Source organism: Vidua chalybeata, chromosome 1, assembly GCF_026979565.1.
Source record: "Vidua chalybeata isolate OUT-0048 chromosome 1, bVidCha1 merged haplotype, whole genome shotgun sequence".
In the NCBI taxonomy this organism is placed as follows: domain Eukaryota; kingdom Metazoa; phylum Chordata; class Aves; order Passeriformes; family Viduidae; genus Vidua; species Vidua chalybeata.
This window is the reverse complement of record NC_071530.1, coordinates 106,582,591-106,608,461: the sequence shown is the minus strand read 5'-3', so window position 1 is coordinate 106,608,461 and position 25,871 is coordinate 106,582,591. Positions and strand designations below refer to the sequence as shown.

Here is a 25,871-nt window from a genome sequence, read left to right as displayed (position 1 = left end):
TTTGTCTTACTTGAATTTTTAAAAGGATCTATAACTTTACTCCTCTCAGTAAGGCAGGAATAGTAAGACATAATTCTGCACACAGGCCTGGTATGCCCCTACCATTCAAAGGATATGGAGTAATTACCTTTTACCAGGGCCTAAAAGGCATCACATGTTTTTGAGTTCTGTAATCAGAACTAACTTTGTAGACTGGGTTCATCATTTTAAACAAATTCTACTCACTGAATGAAGGCAAAAGCCACATTTAAAACTTGAATATTAAAGGCAAGTAAACCAAACAAAGTGTTGTTACCCCTTCTTTAAAAGCTTCATAAAACCCACAGTTCAGAGCTTCCAAGTACAGGACTGAAAGTACTAAGTGTGGCAAACATTTGAAGAAACAAATGCTGATCACTACTGCAAGCAGGAGTTTCATGCAAACACAGCCACATCAATTACACAGCAAAAATGTACGAGGAGAAGCCCAAAAGCACTGACACTGTTAAAAGTGATGCCTTTTAAGCAACATTAAAGACTTGACTTAGGTGCACCTTGGAGAGCCTTCTCTGATCTAACATTCACCTGAGCTGTTGCACTGCTGAGTTACACCTACCTGCTCCAGGCTGAGATTGACAAGCAGATATGCGAGCAGATAATGTTTCGCCTCCAGGGTTAATATACCTCAGGATAATGCGAAATAAGTAGAGGTTTGACTTTTCCACATTCAAAGTTATCCTTACTTCATTCTGAAAAATGAAAGTTAATAAACAAAAAGAGCCATAAAGTGCTGAATTGAGGAACAGTCAGAAGCCATGCAAGCACCAGACTAAAGTCCTACAAGAAAGAGGCACATGCAGAAAAGTATATACTGGAGTGGCAATGCTGGTGTATGACAGAGGAAGACAGGGAAGCCTAGTGAGAAAATTAATTCACTTACAAGTATAATTAGTGCCAATATGTTTTCCCTCAGCAACTGAGATCTTCCCTTTAGAGCTTTTTGAGCCCAGGCTGACATAGTGGAGGACTAGGTGGAAGAGCTTAGGGGAAGCCACAGTGATAGGCATAACCACTTCTGGCTGGGAAAAATAAAAAGAGAAGGAAAAAGGAGGAATGGAAAGTACATTATTAGTTACTATCACCCGGAGAAAGAAAAACCACTTGGCACAGACAAAAAGGCATGAGCAGCTTACAAAAGAGCATAGAACAAAATCTCCTGTGAAATAAAACTCTTGTTGAATACCAGCTGATCCAGAAGGACACAGAATGGCTCAACTAACGTGTGTTAGTGTGATACAGCAACAATATTTTACTGTTATTCTCCCCACTTGTGCCATAAAGGAGGTATATGCTATCAAGGGCTGTCAATATTCCTGCCTTTCCAAGGAACAGGCCACAATCATTGATCCTGGTCTGATGTCCCACAGCATGCAGACACCTCAGATTGTCACTGAAACTGAGAGGATCTGCTGATCCTCTACCAGATCCTACAGCTGCTTAGAGCTGTAAGAGCAGGAATGCTGTCCTTGTCCTGGGGCCAAACTGACACCTCCAGACCCACAAAATTCTCTGCATTCACAGAGCCCCATTATTTAGTTTTCAGAAAAACTAAGATACATGTTAAGGGTCAGTGGTGGATTAGGAAAAAAACAGGATTGGTGCAATCTCATGGGTTTGCTATCTTTCTTTCCATCCTAAATCCTAAAGCTCCCTCACTATCCAGTTCCCACCAGTTCACCCATCACAATCCACCTGCTGTCCCTTTCCAAGCTGCTTGTGGCACAGTGACCTCCCCAGCACTGTGGTCCACTCTGCTTCCCCAAATGCAAACATTTTCTCTGTTTCCCACATCTGAGAAGAGAACAAAAAGCCTGTACAAAATGCCCCCAGAAAAGAAATGCAAAAAGCAGCTGAATTAGAAAGCAGGCATTAAGAAATCACAGACACCAAAGACTTGCCTTCATTTACCAATGTGGAATAATACTGAAAATTCAAAAATTATCTGGGATAAAAAAAGCCAAGACCGAAACAACAAAAGAAGAAAGACTGAAAAATGAAGAACATAAAGGATATGATTGTGCAATGGTTATGTTCTTTTGTCCCATGCTATAATGATTCATTAGTCCCTGGACAAATGGAGGCTGGACACAACTATACCAAAGCCCTGCTTTCAAGGTGAGTGAACAAATCCCATTTCTTACTCAAATCTACTGTTTTAAAATTCTGCTTCATTTGATCAGTAGTTCAATCCAAAGTCAGAAGGGCCCTTCTCAGAGAAATTATGGTGACTTTCTACCTGTGATTTACTTATTCCCTCAGCTGTTGTTTATTTTATTCATAGTCTGTCATGAAACTAAAATAAATGTTGCCAATATGCCCCTGCTCACAGCTTCTTTTACTGAACCACACATTTTCCTGTTTCCTGTAATGTGAAGCTATCATTCATAATAAAAGCTGGCAACTCTCTCTTCTCTACCCAATGTAAATTCAAGTGTAAGATGACTTCAGAGACAGCACTTGGATTTACCTGAAAATCTTATGGATACAGACTGTCTTGGACCCGTGCAATTCAAATTATTTGGCCAAGCATTAATCTTCTGCTGTTCTCACTGTTCTTGGCACAACAACTTTTGAACTTATTATGATAGACTTTAAAGTTTTAAGTTCCCTCTTTACAACTGTCTCACAAAAAAACCAACCTCAAAGAACATTTCTGAAGAAGGCATATTTGCACAAGCAAGTGCACATGACCTGACAAAAACACCAACACTCACTAATGCAAATAGCAACATAGTGCCAAAGAGTTTGGATTAGTCAGATCCTGTCCTTTTTTCTGTCTTTTTTCCATGACCTTCCACACACATAGCAGTATTATAAAGACATATGTGCCATGCACTTTTGTTTTCATTTTCACCCCGAAGTCTTGAGTGAAATACCAGCTTACTTGTATAGAGGACATCCGCGCATATCCTCTCCAACTGAAGCTAGGAAATTCCTGAGGATCATAGCCAAACTGAATTTTCCCTCCTTGGACAGTAGTACCATCTTCAATCTCAAACTTCAAGTGGTGCAGATCAGGAAAAAAATAGTTTTTTTCAGGCCTTTCAAGAAGGAAAAAAACCCGCAACAAATCAGCAAAGAATCACCAGTCTTTCATGATCTACATCTAAGGGCAAAAAGCAGTGGAAGGGAGGCGATCTGCTGATGGCTGACAAATTCTGACAGCAGCTCATAGATTCAAGACAGCTGGTAAGAGGGATGCAATGTGAATTTTCTTTCCAGAAGCTTTTACAGCTTTCCTTTTACCTTCTCCTATACAACTCTTGATAGATATATAGATACATATGCAGTATTATTGCAAAACTGGTATTGGTAATTTAAGGAAACTTCCCAGGAAAATTAGTATCAATAACCAGTACAATTTACCAAGTTAATTATCAACAAAACCAGAATGTCACATGAAAGTACAACGAGTGCTGAAGCTGTGCCAGGAGCCCAGCTGGACTCACTCCTGACAGGTGGTGCCCACGACGTGCGCCCTGCACCGGCAGCTGCCCCAGGGCTGGGAGCAGGCTGGGCTCAGGGACCCTCCAACATCGCACCGGCAGCCTGGCATGCCAAGAGAAGAAGCCAATCAGAAAAAGAGAGATGTAAGTTATCAGCAAAAACACCACGGCTTCACCTGATTAAACACCATTTCCTCCTCCCAGAGCCCTTTAGACTCTTTCAAACACTACTTAATACATGTGCATGAGTTGCAATTATTTTGAGCTTCCCGTGTTTGTGCCCATTTCCTTTTTAATTTCTCCTTAGAATGTGACAAAAATCCCTTTAAAAAAAAAACTCTCAAATAATACACCCTGCCACATTGCTAAATGCAGGGCTGCAGTTTTGCAGAATTGCTATTCAAATGTTTTCCTAGCAAGTCAGAATCTCTGCAGCAATATCACAAAGAACAAATATGTTAAAAAACTCCACTGACAACCACATCTAAAACCTAACTTACAAAAATTGCAAGAAGTGAATTTTTCAAAGTCAGGTACCCCAATATTTAATCTGACAAAATTGCAATGTATGTGTTCATATAATATACATATTTTCAACTGACACTGCACAACAATAGTGAATTACTTTCTACAGGAGATAGGACTTGTGGCACAAACTAAAGGACACCTCTAGTAATGAGGTATAATATGCTGTACTAAGGAACAAGTATGAGAAGGCTAAAAATTTCAAGCTGGATTGAAAGGCTGAGTGCTCCTAAACAAGATTTATGCCATAGTCTAAAAGCACCCTGTTTTCTAAGACATGCACAAAGTGACTGGGAAGCACAGCAGTAATATCTGCCTTGTTCCTTCTCCTGCTGAAAGGCACAAGAGGAGTCACAAGCAAGGTTACAGGACCAGCACCAGTGCAAAATGTTGTGCACATGAGTAATTCAAACATCCCCATTCTAAAAGTACTGCCTAGGGAATTCTAAAGACTTCTGTGCTAAGTGCAAATGTTCCACTAGAGATGGCCTTTATTCATTTTACCTTGGCAGCCAAAATAATTCTTTTTTTCAAGAGCATAATAACCAGCTTCACAAGTGTCACAGGAATCTCCACAAACATTAGATTTGCAGTAGCAATGCCCATTTTCCTGTGAAAAAAAATAAATTTCATCAAAAATGTTTCAGTACCTTTCCAGAGCTTTAATCTCTCAATACTTTGAATTCCCTCTAATTCTAAAGAGGAAGAAATTTCTAATCTCAAAAAACAAAACAAAACAAAAAAAAAAAACCACCAACCAAACACAAAACAAAACAAAAAAAACCCAAACACATGAAAAACCACTACCTGGACATTATCTCTGTCATTTATCATCTTCAGAAATAGACTACAAAATACACAAACTCAAGAAGAAAAAAAAAATTTAAAACTTTGTACATCCTTAGGATGTGTAAAATCGATCCTTTGATGTATAAAACTAGCTATTTTATGTTCAAAAGCAATAAACAGTGCTAAGATTTCTACCTTAGAAAATCTATATCAATAATCAATTTTATTAATATCTTTCTTTTAATTTCTCTTTACCTGTTGACATTCTGCAACTCCACTTAGTGTTCCACTCACATCACACTGACATGCTGCACAGATGAAAAAAAGAAGACACCTGCATTTCATCTTTTCATGACACTTTACAGGGAAAAACCTCACCACCCTCAATCTACAATTTTGAGTCAATGTGCCACAAGGTGGATTTTATTCTGGAAAGTTCAGAACAGCAGACAAGATACTGGTATGAAATGAGAAGAAAAAGAGAAGGAGAAAGAATGAGGACTTCTAAGTATATGTGATTTACTGTTGTGTTTTAAAGTGATTTAACTCGTATTTGACAAAAAAACAATATTGAGTTTGAATTTACAATTTTTTTTTCTTAGAAACATTCAGACAATTGATACAAAACAATGTCTTCCAGTCCGACTGGCACCTTCTATTCTGCAGTGCAACTCTGGGACTCTCCATATGAAATCAAATCAAATCAACTCTCCATATGAAATAGAAATGGAGAAAACAGTGCAGGGAGGAACTATGCTAAGCCAGAAGTTTGGACAAACCCAGTATTGACTCTGTGACTGAAAGCAGAGAATAACGTGGAAAGTGCAGTACTTAATATTTGAGGAGTTGTTTAGTATTTAGAGATCTAAAGTAAAAAATGTAATGATACTATTATCAAGTCTAAAGCTAGCCATCCTAAGTGGCTGTTGTGGTGGAATCTGTTCCAAAGGAAACAGTTGGAGAGAATCTTTAAAGATTTTTTTGTCTTTACCTTTTTTAATCTTCATTAATTATTATTATCTGCCTGAAAAACACACACTCCCTTTTGGAAAACATTGACAATCATAGGTTATTATACAGATATAAACCATAACAGATCTGTCACACCCTGAGGCCACAAGAAGGTTTTACACTCTAAGCTAGGAAATAACATAAAGTGAAAAAGCACTTTTTTTCTCAAAACAATGAGCCAAATTCTGATTTCAGGGTTACAGGTAAAAATCCTGTCTTGCACCAGTGCACTGGATCTGCCATAGGGCCATCATTGGAACTTCAGAGCACACCCTGGTCCAGCACTCCGCAAACACCCATGAAATTATGGCCTGGTTTCTGAAAGCAACTGCTGGTATCATGGGTAATTTGCTGTTAACAAGAATTGTGAAAGTCACGAAGAGCACCACAGGCAGTGTCAGAGAATAAAGATGACCACATTTCATAAGGCAAATAAATATGCCATGAAGCCATACCTGTACATCCCTCAGGGTTTTCTTTGGCCAGGTTCCAGTACAAGGGTTTACATTTACTGCAGGTAGGACCTTCGACGTGCAGGAGACATTGACAATATCCCTAACAAGAGAAAGGAGCTAATATGGGTCCACCTGCTTCATAAAAAACTTACTGATCTTTACTACTAAGAAAAACCTAATATTGTTAAGAGCTCATGCACTTTACTGACTTTTATAGATACATGGATCTCAGGCTGATTCAGACATCTTAGATTTTTCTTTCTCATACTATCAGCACAGGATTGTTCCACTCTGCGTATTTTGTATGTATCTAATTTATTCTAAGGGTCCCAAAGGATGTACTTTCCAATTCTTTTATAGCCTTATTAGAACTTCTCTAAAGTATTAACTGGTTTCCACAAGGAGTAAACCCCATATTTCCTTAAAAATACTAATTCATTTTCATATTTAATCTTTTCTTTATTGGTGGAAGACACACAGAGCTCTATACGGAAGCCTACCCAGGTACTCCTACCACCCAACAGACTCACCGTCTAGATGGTCTTTGCCACACATTTAACAATGCCTGTAATTTCTGGTAATAAGCAATTACTAATAACCATCATCATGTCAATAGCAATAATAGTGGAACGGCAACAAAGATGCAATGATTTTTCAAGAATAATCGGATCCTGAAAGGCCTGTTGCAAGCCGGACCCAGAAGGTCTTTGAGACATACACAGGCTTATATGTTCATGTATATGTTAGTAATAAGAGTATACCAAAAAGACATAAACAAATTGCATATTCTATATATAAAAGATAAACCCCCCTCCCATCCTTGACAAGGTTTTGCACTGGTATGATCAAAGAACAAAACACGAAGTTTATTTCTACTCCTGCTCTTCAAACAAGCTCCTGCAATTCTTTTAGAGCCTAAGAGCAGGCTTCAGGGCTTGAGCAATGAGCTGGATGTGCTCAGCAAAGACACACGAATGATTAACATGCACTGTTAGCTGCAGTGGCAGAATACTTACAGAGTGAGAACCAACGCTACCTGCAGGGTCACACTCGCTGTTGACACCTTCATAAAACACATTGAAAGATCTTTTGAAAACAGAGGCTGTGGAATGTAGTAGAGCAGAAGCACAATGTAGCCAGTGTGAGCTTGAAAGGGCTTTTTAATATGGTTACCTTGGAAAGACTCAAATACTTTAAACTCCAAGACAGCAGCAGCCTTTAATAATGATTTTAAAATGTGTATTTAGCCTGATTTATAGTATTTGAGTTTGTATGCAAAGCAGTCACTTGGAAACTAATCTATGGAACTGGCAGGTATTTTCTTAAAGTTCTTGTGCCATCAAAATGGAAATCTTTTAAATGGAAATATATTTGAGAAGATTTCTTTTCTTCCATATTGTAGAAATAGGAAGGAAAACCCCGGTAAAAGTAGGGAAGGCTTTTACTCACGGAAGCAGTTGGGATAGCTGTAATATCCTGGAGCACACTGGTCACATCTCAGCCCAGCATAGTTACCACGGCACAGACACTGCCCTCCAGGACCACAGGTATTCCCCAGTGAGCCAACACCATCACAACTGCACGCTGCACAGAGAAAAAAAAAATAACAGATACATGTCTAAATCTAGAATTTGCCAAAAAACATACCTTTGCATGTAAATCAATCGTTTATATTCAGACAACCCATAATTTTACCAGCAAACATAAATATCCCAAACAGACAGTTATTCTGCAATTGCAACCTCAACCACTGATAATCTTGGTTCCTGCAGTTCTGTAACTCACAGCTGAGAGATTCAATTGGATGCCTTGCAAAATACATGTCAGGGACATAAATCCATCTTACATTTGGGAAGAATGTCACATGAGAGAAATATTTTTTAAAATCTTTAAAAAATATATTCAAAGCATGTTGTCAACTGTAACAGTGAACTTCTTATGGAGTTCTATTAGCCCACTATTTTGGACTAAGAGTTAAAGACAAGACCTGCTATTTTCTTGAGATGATGCTGGAATATTCCACAGGGTCACAATTCACAGGTACAGGAATGGGACCCTACCTGGGCATCCCAGCTGTCCCAGGTGCAAGATGAAGTGCTGCAGTTAACCACGTGTATGTTATGACAGCCACAAACGGCTGACTGACAGAAATATAAAGCAAACATTGTCTTCCTGTTATATGTTCACGTTTCTGGTTCCCCCCTTTGGTTCCTCTTTCTGCTGCAGGCAAAGACATCTGACATTGCTGTGTTTACTTTAAAGATGCTTGGAAAGACACAGGGCTTGCTAGGAAGTTAGTGTAAGAGGAATACAAACACTGAAGCTTCCAAGAACAATACCTACACTAGAGTCCCCCATAATTTGATTATCATGTATCATTCTCTCCTAATTTCAAGTATTAGTGTTTTGTTTAAAGGCTTTGTTTTGATATCATGTTATTTGAATAAAGCTTCTGTTGAGTTCAACAAGTCATGATCAGAGAGATTAGTTCTAGTCACAGCAGCCCAAAAAACATAGATCTGTCTCTCTTTTGAAGATGACAATTCCTTACAGGAATAGCAGGCTGGGCTGCTCACTTTCCCCCACAGCTTGCAGCATGCTGTGTTAATTTATGTTTAAACCCAAGGCAGCTCATTTTAACTGAACAAACTGTGAACTGCAGCAGTTCTGAGTAATCACACTGACTGTGCTTTCAACTATTTTTATCTGTCTTTTACAATTTGTTTTTGCATGCTCTTTTAAGCTTTTATGTCTCTTTTCAGCTTTTGGTGTTCAAAGATCAAACATATTCAATATGGGTTTGATTTGCTTTAAGATCGCTACTTGATTTTGCTCTAGGAAAATAAAAAAGGTTATTTTAAAACCACTGAACAGTGTGTACCAATGCAGAATTCTGATTTTATGTTTTTCATTAAAAATGTTCATCTACTCCAGACCATAAAACCCACAATCATGTGGTGTTTCTTTAGTCCACCCATTGTGTTTGGTAGCACAACACAGACCATCTTTGCAAGATGCCACAGTTTAACTCCAGCTGACAAATAGGTACAAGACAGCCACTCACACCCCACCTATGGGATGGGGAGAAGAATTGGGGAAAAAAGGGAAAACATAGCACTACACAAAGTACTAGGAATAAAATTAACTCTACCCTAGCTGAAACCAGGGCATGAGGGTAAAAAGAATTCTGCTGTCTCTGTATAGGAGATAAACAACTGTAAAAGCCCAAAGGAAGAAGACTGACATAGCCAACAGCCAAAAATAACATGAGAGAAGAAAGCAAATCATAATTTTATACATAAATCTCGTTAAGCAGCACAGGAAAGCACATACCAGAACTCTGCAATATTCTTTCTCAAAGGAAAAATCACTAAGGATTAAGGGCCCCCTCTCTCATTCGCTTTAAAGGCAGACAAAACCTGGGGCCAAGTAGGACTTGATGGGAGTCCTCATACACACACAAGTCCATTATGATACTCAAAAGTTATACTCCATTAATTTCCTTGTCTTGTAAAAAAGCAGGCTAGTCCTTGGTGGGAAACTCCAAAGAGATCTTTCATGTTTCATTCCTACATGGACACAGGTTGGGTTAGCTCCTGTCAGATAATCTTAAAATGAGTGAGAAACCACCATGAAGGGCAAAATGAGAGCTTCAGATTTTCAGATTTGCAGAAGACACTTTTTACATGGTACCAAACTGTGGTACTGAACAAGGTACCAAAGACTCTCTGCAAAAGCAGGCCAGTGCTTCACAGTTCTGCTATGCTGATTCCTCAGCAGCCAAGTGTGCCCTGTTGCTGTGGGCCTCCATGTAAGAACAGCTCTCAAATGCTTTGGTTATTAGTAAGACAGTTGTGCTGACTGAGGGTACATCAAACAGTCTGACCACAAAGGAAAAAAAAGGCCTGAAATTGGAGAATAAAAATATATGAGGATTTCACTGTAGAGTACAAGAGGGAGTTGCCCATTTGCTGCTGTGAACGTTGCTCTGGCTGCTGTCCTGGAAAGCATTGCTGTCAGCCTTTTCAGGGCCCTGTTTGATGCTGTATGTGCAATCAGCAGCCTTACCTTGACAGGCAGGGAATGAGTGGTGGCCAGGCTGGCAGCTGTCACACTGAAGTCCAGTGACCCCTGAGCGACAAAGGCACCTCCCAAGAAAATCGCAGACTTCGGGCTGGGTACCCATCAAGTTACATTCACACACTGCCAATGAGAAAAGATATTTCAGAGGCAGCCTCTGTACTGGCTCTTTTCTTTTATCTTTCTTGAAATAAAAATACATTTGAAAAAAAGAGGAGTAAAAGCAACTCCCTGCTCCCTGATGCTCAACAGGATGACAATTTTCCCATCAGATTTATATGGATTCATAACTGCTTTTATTGATTGCTCACATCTGTAACAATTCAGGAACAAAGAAAACATTAATGAAGGAGCAAGGAAGCTGGCTCAAAGTTCAGTTATCAGTGACAAAGCACTACATTTGGCCTGGTCCCACTGAGAGTCTGATTTATCAATCCCAAGTGGTTTGCCAACTATTAAGAGTAGTTCCATCACTTACGGGATTGAAGCAAAACAATTCATGGTTTAGATTTACAATCTCAGGTGGGAGTGTTCAATAAATAGCCTAAAAAGACTGTACAGAAACAGCTATTAAAGTTCAAAACCAGTCAGTTTTCTAGTATTTATTAGATAGGGTAGCTTGGTGCATCAAAGTGAGGTTGCAAACCCATATTAAACACAACTTTTTTTAAAAAATCTCAAGGATAAGTAACAGAAATATTTCCAAGTTTATTCTAAGTTTAATCAACGTTACTAAATCCAAACACAAACTAGAGTCTGGCAGCTGCACCAAACAGCAGAAAGCAACCAAGGAAACGGGAATTTTTAGATCAAAATCTCCCCACATCACATTTTTCTTCTTTGACTTTTGTGAGTTTTGAGAGAGCCTGTTATGAATACATCTCCATGGCAAAATAACTTCATCCTTCAGTATAAAACTTGGTGTTTTGGATATGCTTGCCAAAAGAGAATGTTTGGCTTACCCTGGCAGAAGGGGTACTGAAAATAGCCAGCTGCACAGGTATCACAGGAAAAACCCGCAAATCCAGCTCGACATCTGCACTGCCCGGTACTTCCATCGCAGTCACTGCCCAGCACTCCTGCACCGTGGCACTGGCATGCTGAAGAGCACATTTGTAAAGAAAACATTTGCAGTATTATGATCTTAAAGTTCTATCTTCCTTTGGAAGCCAAAGGTTGGCATTTATCCTGAAGCACAGGCTCCAAGTGTCAAAGAAACTACGGCACTTACACAGACACTGGGGGCCAAAATACCCTGGTTTGCAGCCTCCTTCTAGTTAAAACAGGAAAGGAAAAGGGAAAAAAGTGAGTTCAGATAATCCCCAAATTCCTTGTAATTGTGCAGAGAAAACTAGATCAGTACTTAGTAAATATTACTCTGGAATAAAAATACCCTATTTGTATGAGTCTTACATGCAAAATCTCACTCGAAAAACCACAATCTGTAATTGTGCTTAGTCTGACAGCAAAAATTTACAACTTCTACTAAAACTTCCACTTAGAGGCAGCTGCCTTTCTTATGCCTTCAAATTCAGGTGCTGCTCATTGAAATGGTAAAGAGCTAAGGATCTGTTTTCTCCTGTTATATTTATTCACTTTCCTTTGGATTTTTTTCTTCTTCCTTTTAAAAATTTGTGAGAAAAGGGGATATGCAACAGAGAATGCCCAGAGGCCTACCAGGGAAATTATTTTGGATGCTGTAGCAGGGTGAAGTGAATTACATGTATGCAAGTGATTAAGTGCTAGCTGTGATGATGTCTCCGTTGCGCAGAATGATAACATATGCTAAAAAATATAAGCCTGCCAAGGGAATCATTGTATGGATTTCAGGCACCTTTGCAGTAGGCTAAACAAGAAACATGAAGCTGTCTTAGAAATCAAAGTCCTTCACTGCCAAGGGCAACATACAATTTGCCAGGTGAGAGAGGACAGTCCAGAGGCAGAGGCCAGTTAGCCTCAAGGAAGAGATTTACACCACGAAGCAGTGGTTGTCATGTCAGAAAGTTGTACATGTCAAAAAGTCTTGATGGATGTGTTCTTAAGTGCACCAAACAAGATGGTCAGCTCCTCCTGCAGATATTTGCCAGAGGCTTGCCAAAGTTATTTTGATCCATAACTCTTTCTGGAGCTAGCCCACCTAACTGTCTGGTATAAATGTGACAGTATGATGAACTTTTGGCAAGAACAAAAGTTCTCTTGAAAGATAAATACCAACAGAGGCAAAATTGCTACCTAAAAATCAACTTAATGATTCTAGTATTCTACAAAAGAGCAGGCACCACCGAAACAGTAAAAAATAGCAAGTTGAGGAAAAACAGTGAAATGGGGAAAAACCACCAAGAACTTGCCTATTATGTCACCAGCCACAGCATCACTTGGAATTGAAGAAGTAGAAGGATATACAGGAATATCTTTAAAACAAAAGAACCAAGAAGGAGCATTTGAAACAAACACATTAATTTCATTAAAAATCATGACAAACAATGAATTCATCTACCATCAATACCAAGAGCATGATATTCATATGACTCTAGTAACCAACTTCAGATTAGTAACCAACTTCAGCTTTTCTTCGGAAAGAGGTAAGAGACATTACACTTTTGATTCCCAATTCAGATACCAGGTTCCCGTCTCAAAAAAGCAGTGTGAAAGGCCAGACACCATTTGGAAATGCCACCAGGTTGCTTTCCTGCTCCTTATCCTTTTAAACAGAAAGCTTTCTTACACTAGACAGCATTGTGAGAATTATCTAAGGATATTCGTACTTATTTCACATTTCCTGCTTCCAGCTGAAGGTCCATCTCCTTCTGTGTGGCATTACCACCTGCTACACAAACTGCCATTATTTATGACATGTACATCTTAAGAGCTTTAATTTGAGAGTCCTCTAGATTGTCTTTCCCATTCTTAAATTTTCTTGCATTGACATGGGATCCAAAGTCAGTGAGCTACACACATCATTGGGACTCAGATCAATATCTACATGAACTGAACTAATTTAAAAATGTCAGATTTCAATCAAGAAGATATATGAGATGTTTTGGGTTTTTTTTTGCTTTGTTTTGTATTGTTTTTCCTCTTCTTGTGTTTCTGTTGTGGTACCTCTCTTCTAGTCAGACCTCAGATCTTGTCCCAGATCAACACTTGCTTTTTGCCAGCTGTCAGAAACACATGTCTTTTTTCCTGAAGGCACAAAACATCCCATTGATGTATTTCTGCAATCTTTTCATGGAGTTGGAAGCTTTTATGCATCAATCCTAATGCTACCTTTTCTGCTCAGTTATTTTATATGTAAATTTTTATGGGGAAAGCACTGTTTATCAGAGATGCTAGTTCCAAATCCTAGGAGGTGTCAAGGAGAACACACACTCTTTTTCTCCCCTCTCTGTCATTACAGTCATGTTCTATTTCTCTATGCAGGTGGTCTTTATCCCTAAAAATCCTGACACATGTTTAAACAATTTTTTCAGGACTTTAGGACTGGAGTTCACAACTCAGTGAGTTCACAACTCATTCATCAGGCTGTAAACCTGATGTCTCAAATGATTTCAGAATTGTGAAAATGCAGCGCAATCACTGTTTTTCAAGTCACTATCATTTTGTTAAATAAACCCAACTCTCTTCAGTATTGTAAGAACTGATTTATCAGAACATATAAACATGTGAAGCTGAAATACCAGATGTTTTTTAACCAAGTCAAGAGCAATGAAAACCATTAATTCTTCAATGCACATTTAAAATACAGAAAAAGAGGCGATTTTACTTGTATACTTACAGACACAAAATGGATAACCATAGAATCCATCAGCACAGCGTTCACAGTGGTCTCCCTGGAAATTCTGCTTACAGAAGCAGCGGCCAGACCCTTCCTCGCAGCCGTCTGCATGCTCCAAGTTACAACTGCAGGCTAAGTAAAAGTACCAGCAATTAGACACTCTTTGGAAAAGAATCCATTTGCCTTTTACAGCAGTGCACAATGGCATTGTAACAACAAACCTGCAGATGTGAATGACTCATTATTTAAAGAGTTAACATTTCCCAAGTACTTACATATCACCAATACCTCCCTTAAAAGCAAAACACATGTGCATTTAGGAGTTTTTAATTCCAAAAGACGCATGTTGTTCCTCCACAGCAATTTTTCTGTGGCAACCACTCATCTCTCTCCATAGCCTAGGCTAAGCACCACACTATTCACTTTCATTTACACACTACACGCAACACTATGACCACAGCCCTGCTGACTTCCCACTCCTTTCAATCCCCAAGCACAACATAACTGTAGTTTCCTCCTACCCCCCTCACATGGCTCCTTCAGCCTCTTTGTAATCCAACACTTTCCTCTTACCTATACTCCGTTCTTTTTGAAATGTTCTATTAGTAATTACCCAATTGTATCACTTATTAGTCGATGGGCTGAGCACTGCATGAGATCACAGCAGTGACCCCAGTGATCTTTTGAGCTATAAAATAAAATTTTCAAGTGACCAAGGGGTCAAAGCATAGCTCACATGTACACCAGAGAGCTAAGAGAAACAAGATCACGAGAACAGGAGATGAGAATGGCTTCCCAGGGCTCCCGAGATCCTCCTCACTGTGGGGTGTGTAGCAACATCCCAGGTTTCCACGATCCTATCTCCTCTGAACCCTTTTATGGCCTATTTTCTATCTTTCTGCTGTTCTGAATATGCTCATATGACACATGAGTTGAGAAGAATATAATTTAAAAGGTTTAAGGCAACACAGAAATTCATTTGTAGCTCTTCTCCAACATCTTTTGCTCACTCTTTCATTTTTCCTCCCCAAAAGACACATCCTATGCCTTGATTATAGCCCAAACCCCTCAAGCCACCAGGAGAAGATACTCCATAGAGAAAGACTCACGTATGCAACCATCAGGAGCTCTCACTGGAACACCGTAAGGACGATAGTAACCTTTTGCACACTTCTCACAGTTATTTCCAGCCGTGTTATGCTGTGCAAAATAAAACAAAACGATAATACAAGATAAAGAGAGGAACTTGGAAGAATTAAGAAACAATAACATCCTTTACACTGTTTCTATATACAACTAAGAGGGGGAAAAATATTGAATATGACTGTAATAAAGAATCTATCATCATGTAGTGTTCTTTAACCACCTGTTCTCGACAGGGTTCTGAGTCATGGTATTCTCACATAAAGCAGCTGAATTTTTTCTTTAAAGCACTATAAACCCCTCCTCCCATTAAAAAAACCCTTTGGAAAAACATCTCTTTATACCATAAAGTATCTCTTTTTAGGTTACTTTCTTACATATATATTGTAAGAATATCTTTCTTATGTATATATTGTTCAAGAAACTGCAACATTATTTTTTTCTTATCCTACATATTAATTTTCTGAATATCTTGTGTCTAAGCTCAGCAATACCAGAAGAAACCAAAAACTGAACAGTCCAGCCAGCACAAAATAGATTTTCCACTAGAAAAGTATATGTCTCTATAAATATGTGGTTTAGGCACACCAGAAAAAAAAAAATCCTAATTTGAATGAGAGCAGTGATGGCAAGTACAAGTTGAGTAAATCATGGTCATAAGGCACCCTGATGAGCTCAGAGACACAAGTGCCAGGGAACCAGAGCAGGAAGCTCTGCCCTGGAGCAACCAAAACATTTCCCCCAGCTCCCACTCCCTGTTTAGTTCCTCCTTAGGGGGTGTTGCAATTCAGGGCTGAGCAGGGACACAGCATTTCCTGGATGGACTGGTGAGCAGTTCATGAGCACTCAGGACTCTGCAAGTTCTTCAGCACTGCTCACTCCTGTGCCACATCAGTGACCTTAGTCCAGACAGAGCTTTGGGAAGATGCCAGAAGGACAATGCAGCAGGGTGCAAGTAATCCAGAAGTTATTTTGAATGTATGAAGGAAAGACAAGCAAGCAAGACAAACAGCAGAATTACAGTTCTGGGCTTCTGAAAAGCAGATTTGTCCTTGCTCAAAGAGCTGCTTGAGAAGATCCTGTGTGAAAGTGTCCTGGGTGGGAAAGGGGACCAAGAGAGTTGATTCTCATGGACTAGAACTAGAACAGTTTTTTCCAACATGCAAGCATGGCAGAAGGCCAGCACAGATAGAGTTCCTGATTGATCTCAAACTCAAAAAGAAAGTGCATGGAAGGTGAAAGCAGGGGCAGGCTACTTAGTGGCAATACAAAGACATTACCCAAATATGCAAAAGTGGAGTTAAGAAGGGCAAAGCTTAGCAGAGTTAAAACTAGCAAGGAAGGTGATGTGCAAAAATAAAGATTCCAAGCATAGAGGAGCAGCAAAAGATAAGCTAATGGGGGTAGGGGCCCATTCCTCAGTGGGGAAGGAGAGGCAGTGAACAAATTTAGAACAGTCAAAGGACAGGAAGGTGATGGGACATATCCAGCATAGTTTACCCAGGGCAAAATACTCCCAAATCAACCTCATGGACCTCTGTGATACGACAATAGGAGCTGTGGGCAGATCCACACAGATGGTGAGGGACTGAAGCACATGACATCCAAGAAGATGGTTGGGCTTCTTCAGCATTAAGAAGAGAAGAGTGAATTTATTGCTACCTACAACTACAGGATCAGAGAAAACAGAGGGGACGGACCCAGAGGTGCAAAGAAAAAGGATGAGAGGCAACAGACACAGATTGGAACATGGAAAATTTCAATTAGATGGTAGGGACAAAATATGTCATGCAGGCAGTCAAACACTGGAACAGGTTGCTATGAGTAGCTGTGGCAATCCAATCTTTGGAGGTGTTCAAAGCTTGGAGGAGCAAGTTCCTGAGCAATCTATCTAATTAGACCTACTCTGAGTAGGATTGTGTGATTTCCAGAGCTCCTTTGTCACCTTACTCTAAATAAACTGATTCTATCTTTGTATGCAACACTTCATTTATATCACTTCTTCATTCGGGCATCCATTACTAAAACTTTTCTTTCCCCTGACACAAACAGAAAAAGTAAACTATAATTCATGCCCTTTGTCAATAAAAACAAAACAAAACAAAACAAATAAACAAACAAAAAAACCCAAACACAAAAAAAAAAAAAAAAAAAAAAAAAAGAGAGAGAGAGAAAGCTATAATTGGATTTATGGTAAACGCATTATTTAATCCAACCTAACTTCCACAAAATTAATTAAAACAACTGGTATCAGTCTCATAACTAGGATTTGTAGATTTAGACTAATTTTGCTATTTTCTATATTTGAAGCAGTATTAAAAGAAATGTTCTTTCATGAACAAAGAGCTGATAGAAAGGACCAACATGGTAAATCTTACTGGACTGCATGAACAAAGTTCTGCACAGAAATGTCAATGGGAAGACAAAGAACATTTCTTCTACTCATGTCAGTAATAACACTACTCTCTTCTGACTGGATATTTGGATATCAGATATTTTGGACAATATCTGATTATATTGTGGGAAGAATATAGAAAATATAATCTATACTGGATATTTGCCTTTTTTTTTCTTAAATACAGATATATTTTAAAATGCACACCATGGTAATACATAAATCATGATGCATAGATTTCACAGGAACATAGAATTGATGATAATTTTCCTGCAATGCAAAATTCTGGTCAGCTGCTTGTCATACATCAGATGACTTGATAACAAAAGGAAGACAGACTTCCAAGTAAGTCTGAATTTATTTAACCACGAGATCACTGAACCAGTGAATGACTCAGATTGTAAGGGACCTCAGGAGGTCAAGTAGTTCAGACCAAGACTGGATCTTTATCAGTCTTATTTGATCTTTCCTCATAGTCATTGCCGGAGTAGAACAAAATCAGAACGAAAGAAGTTTTTGCTCTTTCCAAGAATATGCTATACATTTATGACAGACACAGTGTAAAGTCTCTGATTCCAAATTTGCAACTTTTGATTCAATCCAATGGAGCCTCTAGGACAGTTAGGGAGCTCATCCCCTTAGTTTTCAGGGAAAACTGAGGGAATTACTTTGGTTGGTGTGGAGGAGGAAGGTGCCTAATGGCTGTTTTCCTCTACCTAAGGCATCTTTCCTCTACACAAAAGACAGAACCAACTCTTCTCAGGTAAGCACAGCTGAAGCCCAAAAGCCAGCTATCACAAGCTGCAACTGGGGAAATTCCTACTGAAAAGGAGTATGATTAAGTGTTGTTAGAGATTGCCCAGAGTGCGTGCAAAGCATCGTCAGAAATGTGCAGAATTCAACTGGATGTTTCTCAGTGCAAGTGGCTATAATTTTGCATCCAGCCTTGGTTTGAGTGGACCACTAGTCCAAAAGAATTCCAGAGGGCTCTTCTATGATTCTGTGCTTTCCCAATATCTATAACTTTCTGTCTTGGTATAGTCTAGATCCTCCTTTATTTCTGCTGATGAGAGAAAGTCCTCTGTGTTTTGCCACAGCAAGGAACCAGCTGGCCTGAGCTGACATTTTATTTGGTTAATTTTACTTCCTTCTGTTAAGCAGGGAAATGGCAGAGTTTGTAACAACAGGAAAGGGAATTTTTATAGCTGATCAAATAGTTTTATTTTGATCACACAGGACTGAGCATAAATACAATTTTTATTTGTGTTTTACACATTACCAAGCAATGTTGAACAAGGTAAATTATTTTCATGCATCTTTTTCCACACTTTGAGTACAAGTAGTAACACCATCAGACAAATGGGCCTATCTGAACTTGTCAGACCCAAAACTACTGGTGTGAACATATTTTTAAACTGATCAAAATGACCTTTTTACCTGGCAGTTAATGCAGACTCCTCCACCTTCATAATGCCCATAGATGTTTAAGCTTGCTCGATGCTGATCAACTTCAGCATCATAGAAGCAATCTGTGGCATGTCCATGGCAATTGCAGGCTGAAAAAGTAATGTTCCAAGTCAGCTTTCTTTATAATGCTGGAATTTAGCAATCTCCAGCATTTACCTCCAGCAGAGGTATAAAAGTAGATTAGATTTTTTTTATGTGTACATACACTCAGGCATGCTGGAGTGTATGTACACTCCACAAATGCACATACTTACCTATAAACAACTGGATTTTCATACCAGAAACATGGTACAGTAATGTGGACATGAAGAAAACGTGCAGCTAGTCTTACCAGAGAAGGCAACAGTTGTACCACCTCAAAACTATATAATTATGCATAAATGCAGAACTAGGAAGCTCCAGAAGAATAGCCACAGTAATTTTTTTTAAATTATCAAAAACATATTCAGATGTTTATTTTGCCATGTCTCAAAAATACATCTGAACTGATGCTATGTGCACTAAACCTTTATTTAAAATTAATTATTATAGATAAGATACATTTAAATAAAAAGACCTACACCAAAGAACTTTCATATTCAGCTGTAGCTACAGATAAAGCAGCAAACTTGGCTATAATATAATTCTGAGAAGAAACCAACCATAACAACAAACAAATAGAATAAACCAAAGGGCCATAAATTCATTCAATGTCCTCTTTTTTTTTTTTTTTTTTTTTTTTTCTGATTTGATCTTCCTTCTTTGCTGGAGAGGCAAATGGGAATATTTTTGAAAGAACACAGGTAGCAAAAACATGCTTCCCCAAGCATCTGGGTGCTAGATAATCTTTTAATTACAAGAAACTACTTTCCCAGGAAATTCCTAAAGTTATTCCTAAGTTTATTCCTAAAGTATGACTTGATGAAGCTATTACTTCATGTTTAGGGAAACCCTCCCTTCATCTGGACCAGGGGGCACAATACTCTGGAAGACAGTGGGTTATAGAAGCTAAGGGCTCTGTCCCTTCTTCAGGATGAGGGAAGCATATGGGAGGTAATCCTTCCAAACTCCATTCCAAGTTCCTGGCACTACTGGGAGCACAACTCGGGGCCAACTGATTTTCCATGTCTTGTTACATAATCATACAGACAAGAGAAGAGAAACTGGATCATTCTCTGCATTCTCTCTATGTCTTTTTATCTGAAGAGTTGTGGATAAGGAAGCCTTTTCCTAGAAATTACCAACCACACAGCTGAGGGGGTGCCCTGCCATCAGGCTCCCTTATGGTCTGCTGACAAGAACTGGACAGGGTTCAAGACTCAGTTCCCTGGCCAGGATGTAATAGCCTACAATGACCTTTGGGTTTTCTTACTCATAAAATTCTTCAAGAAAATAAAACATCTCACAAATGAGATGTTGGCTCAAGATATTAAGTCAGAAAAGGAAAAAAAGAGAATATTATATATATATGTATAATTACAATGCAAATAAAACCTCTCTTGCCTCTAGGGCCAAACCAGCTGTGAGCTACAGCTCAGCTATGTCTTCTAACAGCAATGGGAAATAATTTGCTCTGGTTACAGTAGCAGCACTTTCACTTATAAGGGAATAGAAATCCCTTCTACCTCATCAAGCACCTTTTCACACCACTTTGGGCCATTTGCTGATCCATATGTACTGGGAAGCTCACAGCAAAATGTTGGGCTGATCCCTACAAGCTCCCACCAACCTCCTTCAATCAGTTTCTCTCAAGGAACCTCAGGCTTCTGGAAAGCTGAATAAGGTTGTTTTAATTCCTTCACTACTGGCTGCCAGATGAAGAAGCCTGCACCTGGCAAATGCTCTCAACAAATCACCTCAAACCGCTAGGAGCAATCCATACTAAAAAGGCTATTTTTTCAGAAGTAGTTAGAAATGAAGTAATTTTGGCTCAGAATCTTGTAGGCGATCTTCTGTACATTCATTCTTCAAAAACCATGACATTATTTATGCTCTTTGTCTGTCTCTTTTCTGGCAAAAAATGGTTTTCTTTTAAAGAGGGAGACTTGAATGAGACTTCAAATATTGTTCAAAAACTGTGTCCCGACATGCCTACCTCCTATCAAACATTTTAATCACATACAACCTCCTTCCCCCCTCCCAAGTCTTAGTACTGCAGTTTTAATTAAACAATTCTTTATTCCTCAGAGTAATTATATAGGTACATCTCTTTGGCTTTCAAAGAAGGTTCTCCTGTTAAAGAGCTTGTTCTGGCTATGCTACTCTCAGGAAAGGCAGACAAGAAAAATAAATTGGGCCAGACACAAAGGAAATGGTTGTGCACAGAGATTGCAATGCTCTGTACCACCCCACCTGGTTTCTACCCAGGGGGATGCAAAACACCCACGTGTGACAGTACAAACCCATCACCAAAAGAGTGTCCGTGTTATCGTTTTCTTTAAGAATAAAACACAAGGAAAATGGGAGAAAGGCAAATGAATGGGCTTCTCCAGCTTGACTACCCAGTCTGTAGGGCTAACGCCCTCCAAACGCCCAAATACAATGATGGGAAGAGGTACGAGTGTGGAATCGCCAGGATTCCCCACCACAAACACCTCTGTGCCACTGGCACACGGTCAGTGAGGGGCAGCTCTCAGCCTGAGAAGGGAGAGCAGCTCAAGCACCTGTGAGCAGTGGCAGCCTCGAGCAACCTGTCTGCCACCAGAACACCAAGAGGCCAGGTGATGGAAAGGAACATTTTGGAGATGTACAAGATGCCAATAGTCTCTGTTCCGCTTGGAAACCCAGAGTCTGTCAGCAGACAGTTATGACTGGGGGGAAAAGTTGACTCAATGTTCTACAAAAAGTCTTCTACTTTTCTCATGTCATATTCTCACACAAATTATTACTTTCACTGTTTAATAAGAAAGAAGAACATTAATAATATTTACTGCATTTTTGATTATTTATTCCTGTATGGAAAGCATTTTCTCTGTACAGAAAAAAAAGATGTTAAAGCATGCTGGTGATGTTCCATGAACATGTGTGCTACAGCTAATTCCTACCCTCTTGTCTGTATCTCTTTTAACCCACCATCTTTTTGGCTACTCACGTTCACATATGTTTGTGCTCCCGGCTGTTGCAGGTTGCCACTGTTTCTGATTATATCCAGGGCAGCAGTGATCACAGGTTTCCCCACAAGTGTTATGCTGACATTCACACTGAAAACTACAGAAATAAAAACCTCTTAATGAAGCTGGGCTTATAATTTATTTCTAAAGTTTTTAAATTTAAAAATATTGGTTTTATCTTCATTTTATTGCAGTCCAAGACTTACATATGGTATGGAAAGGATGGGATATAAACCACACATGTAGAGTCAATCAGTAAGACTAGAACATTTTGGAACATTCCTAAAATTCTTCAAGATTGATTACTTTAATCATGTGATTATGAGTTTATTAGAACACAGTACTTATAGAAAATGTTTATAACTGGATTCCATAGACTAGATTATGAAACTATTGTAGATTATTAAATCAAGTTGATGTACAACAGTTTAGAATGTATCTTGTTTTAACTTTATTCCAAGACTCAAGCTTGTTGGCCTACAGTAATCAAAATATTTATCACCGTTAAATGCATGCCTTCATAATTTTTTTATTATGCTTTGTTTATAATAATATTATCAGTGTTTTTAATAAACCAAGATCATAACTTGATCTTGTTATTTTTAAGATAGTGCACACTATTCACCAACAAAATGTAAGAAGGTTTTTGATTTATTTAGCTGAATAGCCTACTTAATGGGCAGGGTCTAATCTTGAGCTAGGTCTTACCATCCTGCATAGTAACCGAATCCCAGGAGGACTCAGGAAGCCTTTTACAACATTCTTCTCTTATGTATGTAGTCTAATAACACAAGGGCAATAAAACTTTCCAGTATAATCATCTATTTGCATAGATTTCTCACCTTCTTTACTTATTTTTCTGCAGGACAGACACGTGGAATGAAGGCACCCATCTCCCCCGCTTACTCTTCATTAAAACATAACTGAAAATATTGGATTGTCCTGATAAAAGTTTATTTTAATGCCGTCATGGATAAGAGCAACAGCTGGTTTAAAGCAGGTTTCTAAAATATGTTTGAGACAGGCTGATCATTCATAGTTACTTCCCTGTAGCAGGCAAGCCAAGAAGCCTGATCTAACTCCCTGTGAAATCAACGTGGAGGTCACAAACTTGACAGGGAAAGGGAATACTCCATTCAGTTTGCTTTTATGTTTTTACAGTAATGATCTAAAGCGATTTGATCTTGTGTGAGCTCAGTTATAGTGCTCAATATCTCCATGAAGTTGACTGATTTTGTTCCTGAGTTGGACTTCTAATTCCTGATGTAAGAAGGTGATATCAACTCAGGTCTGATGATATCGTCCTCAGAAGGTGATGTTCAACTCAAAGAACTATGAGTTTCTAAGAAATTATTCAATCTGCCAAATTTGTATTTCAACTAAAATGAAAAACCTTATTAAAGATTTTCTATTATTATATATCACATACAATCACTCTTGACATATTTTCTTGCCAACCTATGTCCCAATGTTTTCTTGCAGGTTCTATTTTTTTTTTAATATAAAGAAAAAAATATCCCTGTAAAACTACATAATTCTATAATAAGAAAAGGTCACTTGAAAGCACTCATGTATTGTTTTTCTCAGATAAATGTCAGGCTCCATTTACTTACTGGTATGGGTTTTCAGCACTCTTTGGACTACATACTTCAGCATGGCCATGGCAAACACATCGACCACCAATACTGATGTCCTTTATACTGTAGTAATACTGTGGAACAAGCACAAGAAGTATGTACAGATCGTTCCTTGCTTGTATTGTGTCAGAAATATCAACATCAGGTTTGCTAGATTTGGAAGGTCTCTACAATAAAAATTTGCAGTCTCCTTTAGGAATTAAATAAAACACTTGAGATTTCATTCATCTATCCTACAACCCATGGCCAGGATAACATCAGAAGTTCCTCACACTAAAGCTGTGCTGCTTGCCAAGTAAACTGCCTACTGCATTTATCTCTGCCTGTGAGCAAAGTCTTAAAATTTACTTAAGGCAGCAAGGGTGCTTGATGGGAGTGCTGTCAAATAACTGGAATAGCTTTATGTTTTTCAGTGCAGACATTTGTGTGGTGCCTCACCCCAGGGCTTCCTCCAATTGTTACCAAATCTTCATTTTAAATGAAAAGGTTAAAAATAGCAATACAATATGAAGTCTGAAATCTCTGTGAGAATATGAATTTCTGTGTGGTGTTCCCTGTATTTCCTTATATTTACCCACTGAATGAGAGTGGAACTCTGGCCTTCAAGCTCTTGGATAGCCCAAAATGCACTGAAAACACCTAATCATCTCAAATGATTTGTGGAATGAGAGCAACTTTCAAGAACAGCCTTTGATTCCTGCTTCTTTGTAAACTCAGGTACTATTTTCTGAAAATCTTTTGTGAGTAAACATCAGAAAATAGTGCCAAATAAGGTTGAAAAGCTTTAGTTGCTCCATTCTGCATGAGATAGTTCAGAATAATTTTCCATGATGCACTCAGCTTCCTTCCATATTAGAAAGCAGGGAATGAAAAAGGTCTGTTACAAAATCATTAATCATTACTGCCCCTCCATAAAACCATGCTAGCCCAGTTACCTTCTTGTCTCAAACAAACCTGGAGAAAAATATGGAGATTTCCAGGTGGATCAATGCAAATCTCATTGTCAGGATGTTGCAAACTTAAAACATTCAGACCATTTTTCGGTCCCTAACATGCTGGGTATGACTGTTGGGTATTTACACCTCAGTGACAACAGCACTTACTCGACGAGTAACAGTGGGGTCCCGCTGAGCTTTGGATATCAAGTGTCCAAGAAGAGTATTAGTTCTGAGAAAACGGAGGCGGATGTTTGTTGCCTTTGTGAACTCTTGAAGACCAGGGGAGTAAGTGAAGTTTTTTGCTCCTGGGCGGCCATTTACCAAAGATACTACAACCTAACAAAGAAGTAAGCACACTCTTGTTAAAATATATCAACTGAAAGTGCCATTAGCGGCATAGAGCTGAATTAATACAAGAATCCAAAAACTTACTATTGTTTCTGAACATATTTGCAGTAATAACTAGGCATTTCATACTAAAGTCAGGATATTGGGAAAAATTGTGTTGTTAGCATTGGAGCCTCCTGCATACTTATTCTCCATATAACAAATAGGAAAAAAATAAGTGCCTCTATCTGTTTTGAAAACACTAGGTATAGCATGCAAAAAGTACATTTCAATAGGAAAAAAACAATAGGAATAGTTGCAAGTAATTGTTTGAACAGTTGATAGTGTCAATGGAAGTTTAGCCTGATTAAAAACATCAGATTTTGGCTCTTTCCCAAAGCACATTTATTTTTGGGTCAAGGCATAAACATTCCTGGAAAATATTATTGTTAGCAGGTCCAGTGCCTGCGAGCATATTAATGGTCTTCTGGAAGAAAGTACACAGTGTTGCTTTAGAAAATCCCCTCACATGAAAGCAGGTTTCTCTGACTTCCAAAACATGGGATCCAATACTTTTTTATTTTTTAAGGAAACAGCTGCCAGCAGCTCAGCAGTCATGAATCTCTATTGAATGAAAAACCTAGTTTGTATGTACAGGCCTCAGTAAAAACTTAAATTTATTTATAACCACCCAGATAACAGATTTCTATTTTCAAATGGCTCCTATACTCTCAAACACATAACAAGGATATGAT

General features: G+C 38.7%; 1 protein-coding gene across 1 annotated transcript in view; it reads right to left on the bottom strand.

The window, feature by feature from the left end:
- LAMA3 (laminin subunit alpha 3) overlaps positions 1-25,871 on the bottom strand; it is a 106,824-nt gene that overhangs the window by 62,525 nt on the left and 18,428 nt on the right. Inside the window, exons 5-20 of the mRNA XM_053962534.1 lie at positions 24,955-25,125; positions 23,828-23,925; positions 22,196-22,311; positions 19,096-19,214; positions 15,230-15,320; positions 14,121-14,252; positions 12,694-12,756; positions 10,334-10,468; positions 7,715-7,849; positions 7,282-7,328; positions 6,266-6,365; positions 5,055-5,107; positions 4,515-4,620; positions 3,489-3,588; positions 2,924-3,080; positions 596-728 (exon numbers count right to left, since the gene is read on the bottom strand). Of these exons, the coding sequence (XP_053818509.1) occupies positions 596-728; positions 2,924-3,080; positions 3,489-3,588; positions 4,515-4,620; positions 5,055-5,107; positions 6,266-6,365; positions 7,282-7,328; positions 7,715-7,849; positions 10,334-10,468; positions 12,694-12,756; positions 14,121-14,252; positions 15,230-15,320; positions 19,096-19,214; positions 22,196-22,311; positions 23,828-23,925; positions 24,955-25,125 (1,756 nt within the window). The remainder of the gene's footprint in view (positions 1-595; positions 729-2,923; positions 3,081-3,488; positions 3,589-4,514; positions 4,621-5,054; positions 5,108-6,265; positions 6,366-7,281; positions 7,329-7,714; positions 7,850-10,333; positions 10,469-12,693; positions 12,757-14,120; positions 14,253-15,229; positions 15,321-19,095; positions 19,215-22,195; positions 22,312-23,827; positions 23,926-24,954; positions 25,126-25,871) is intronic.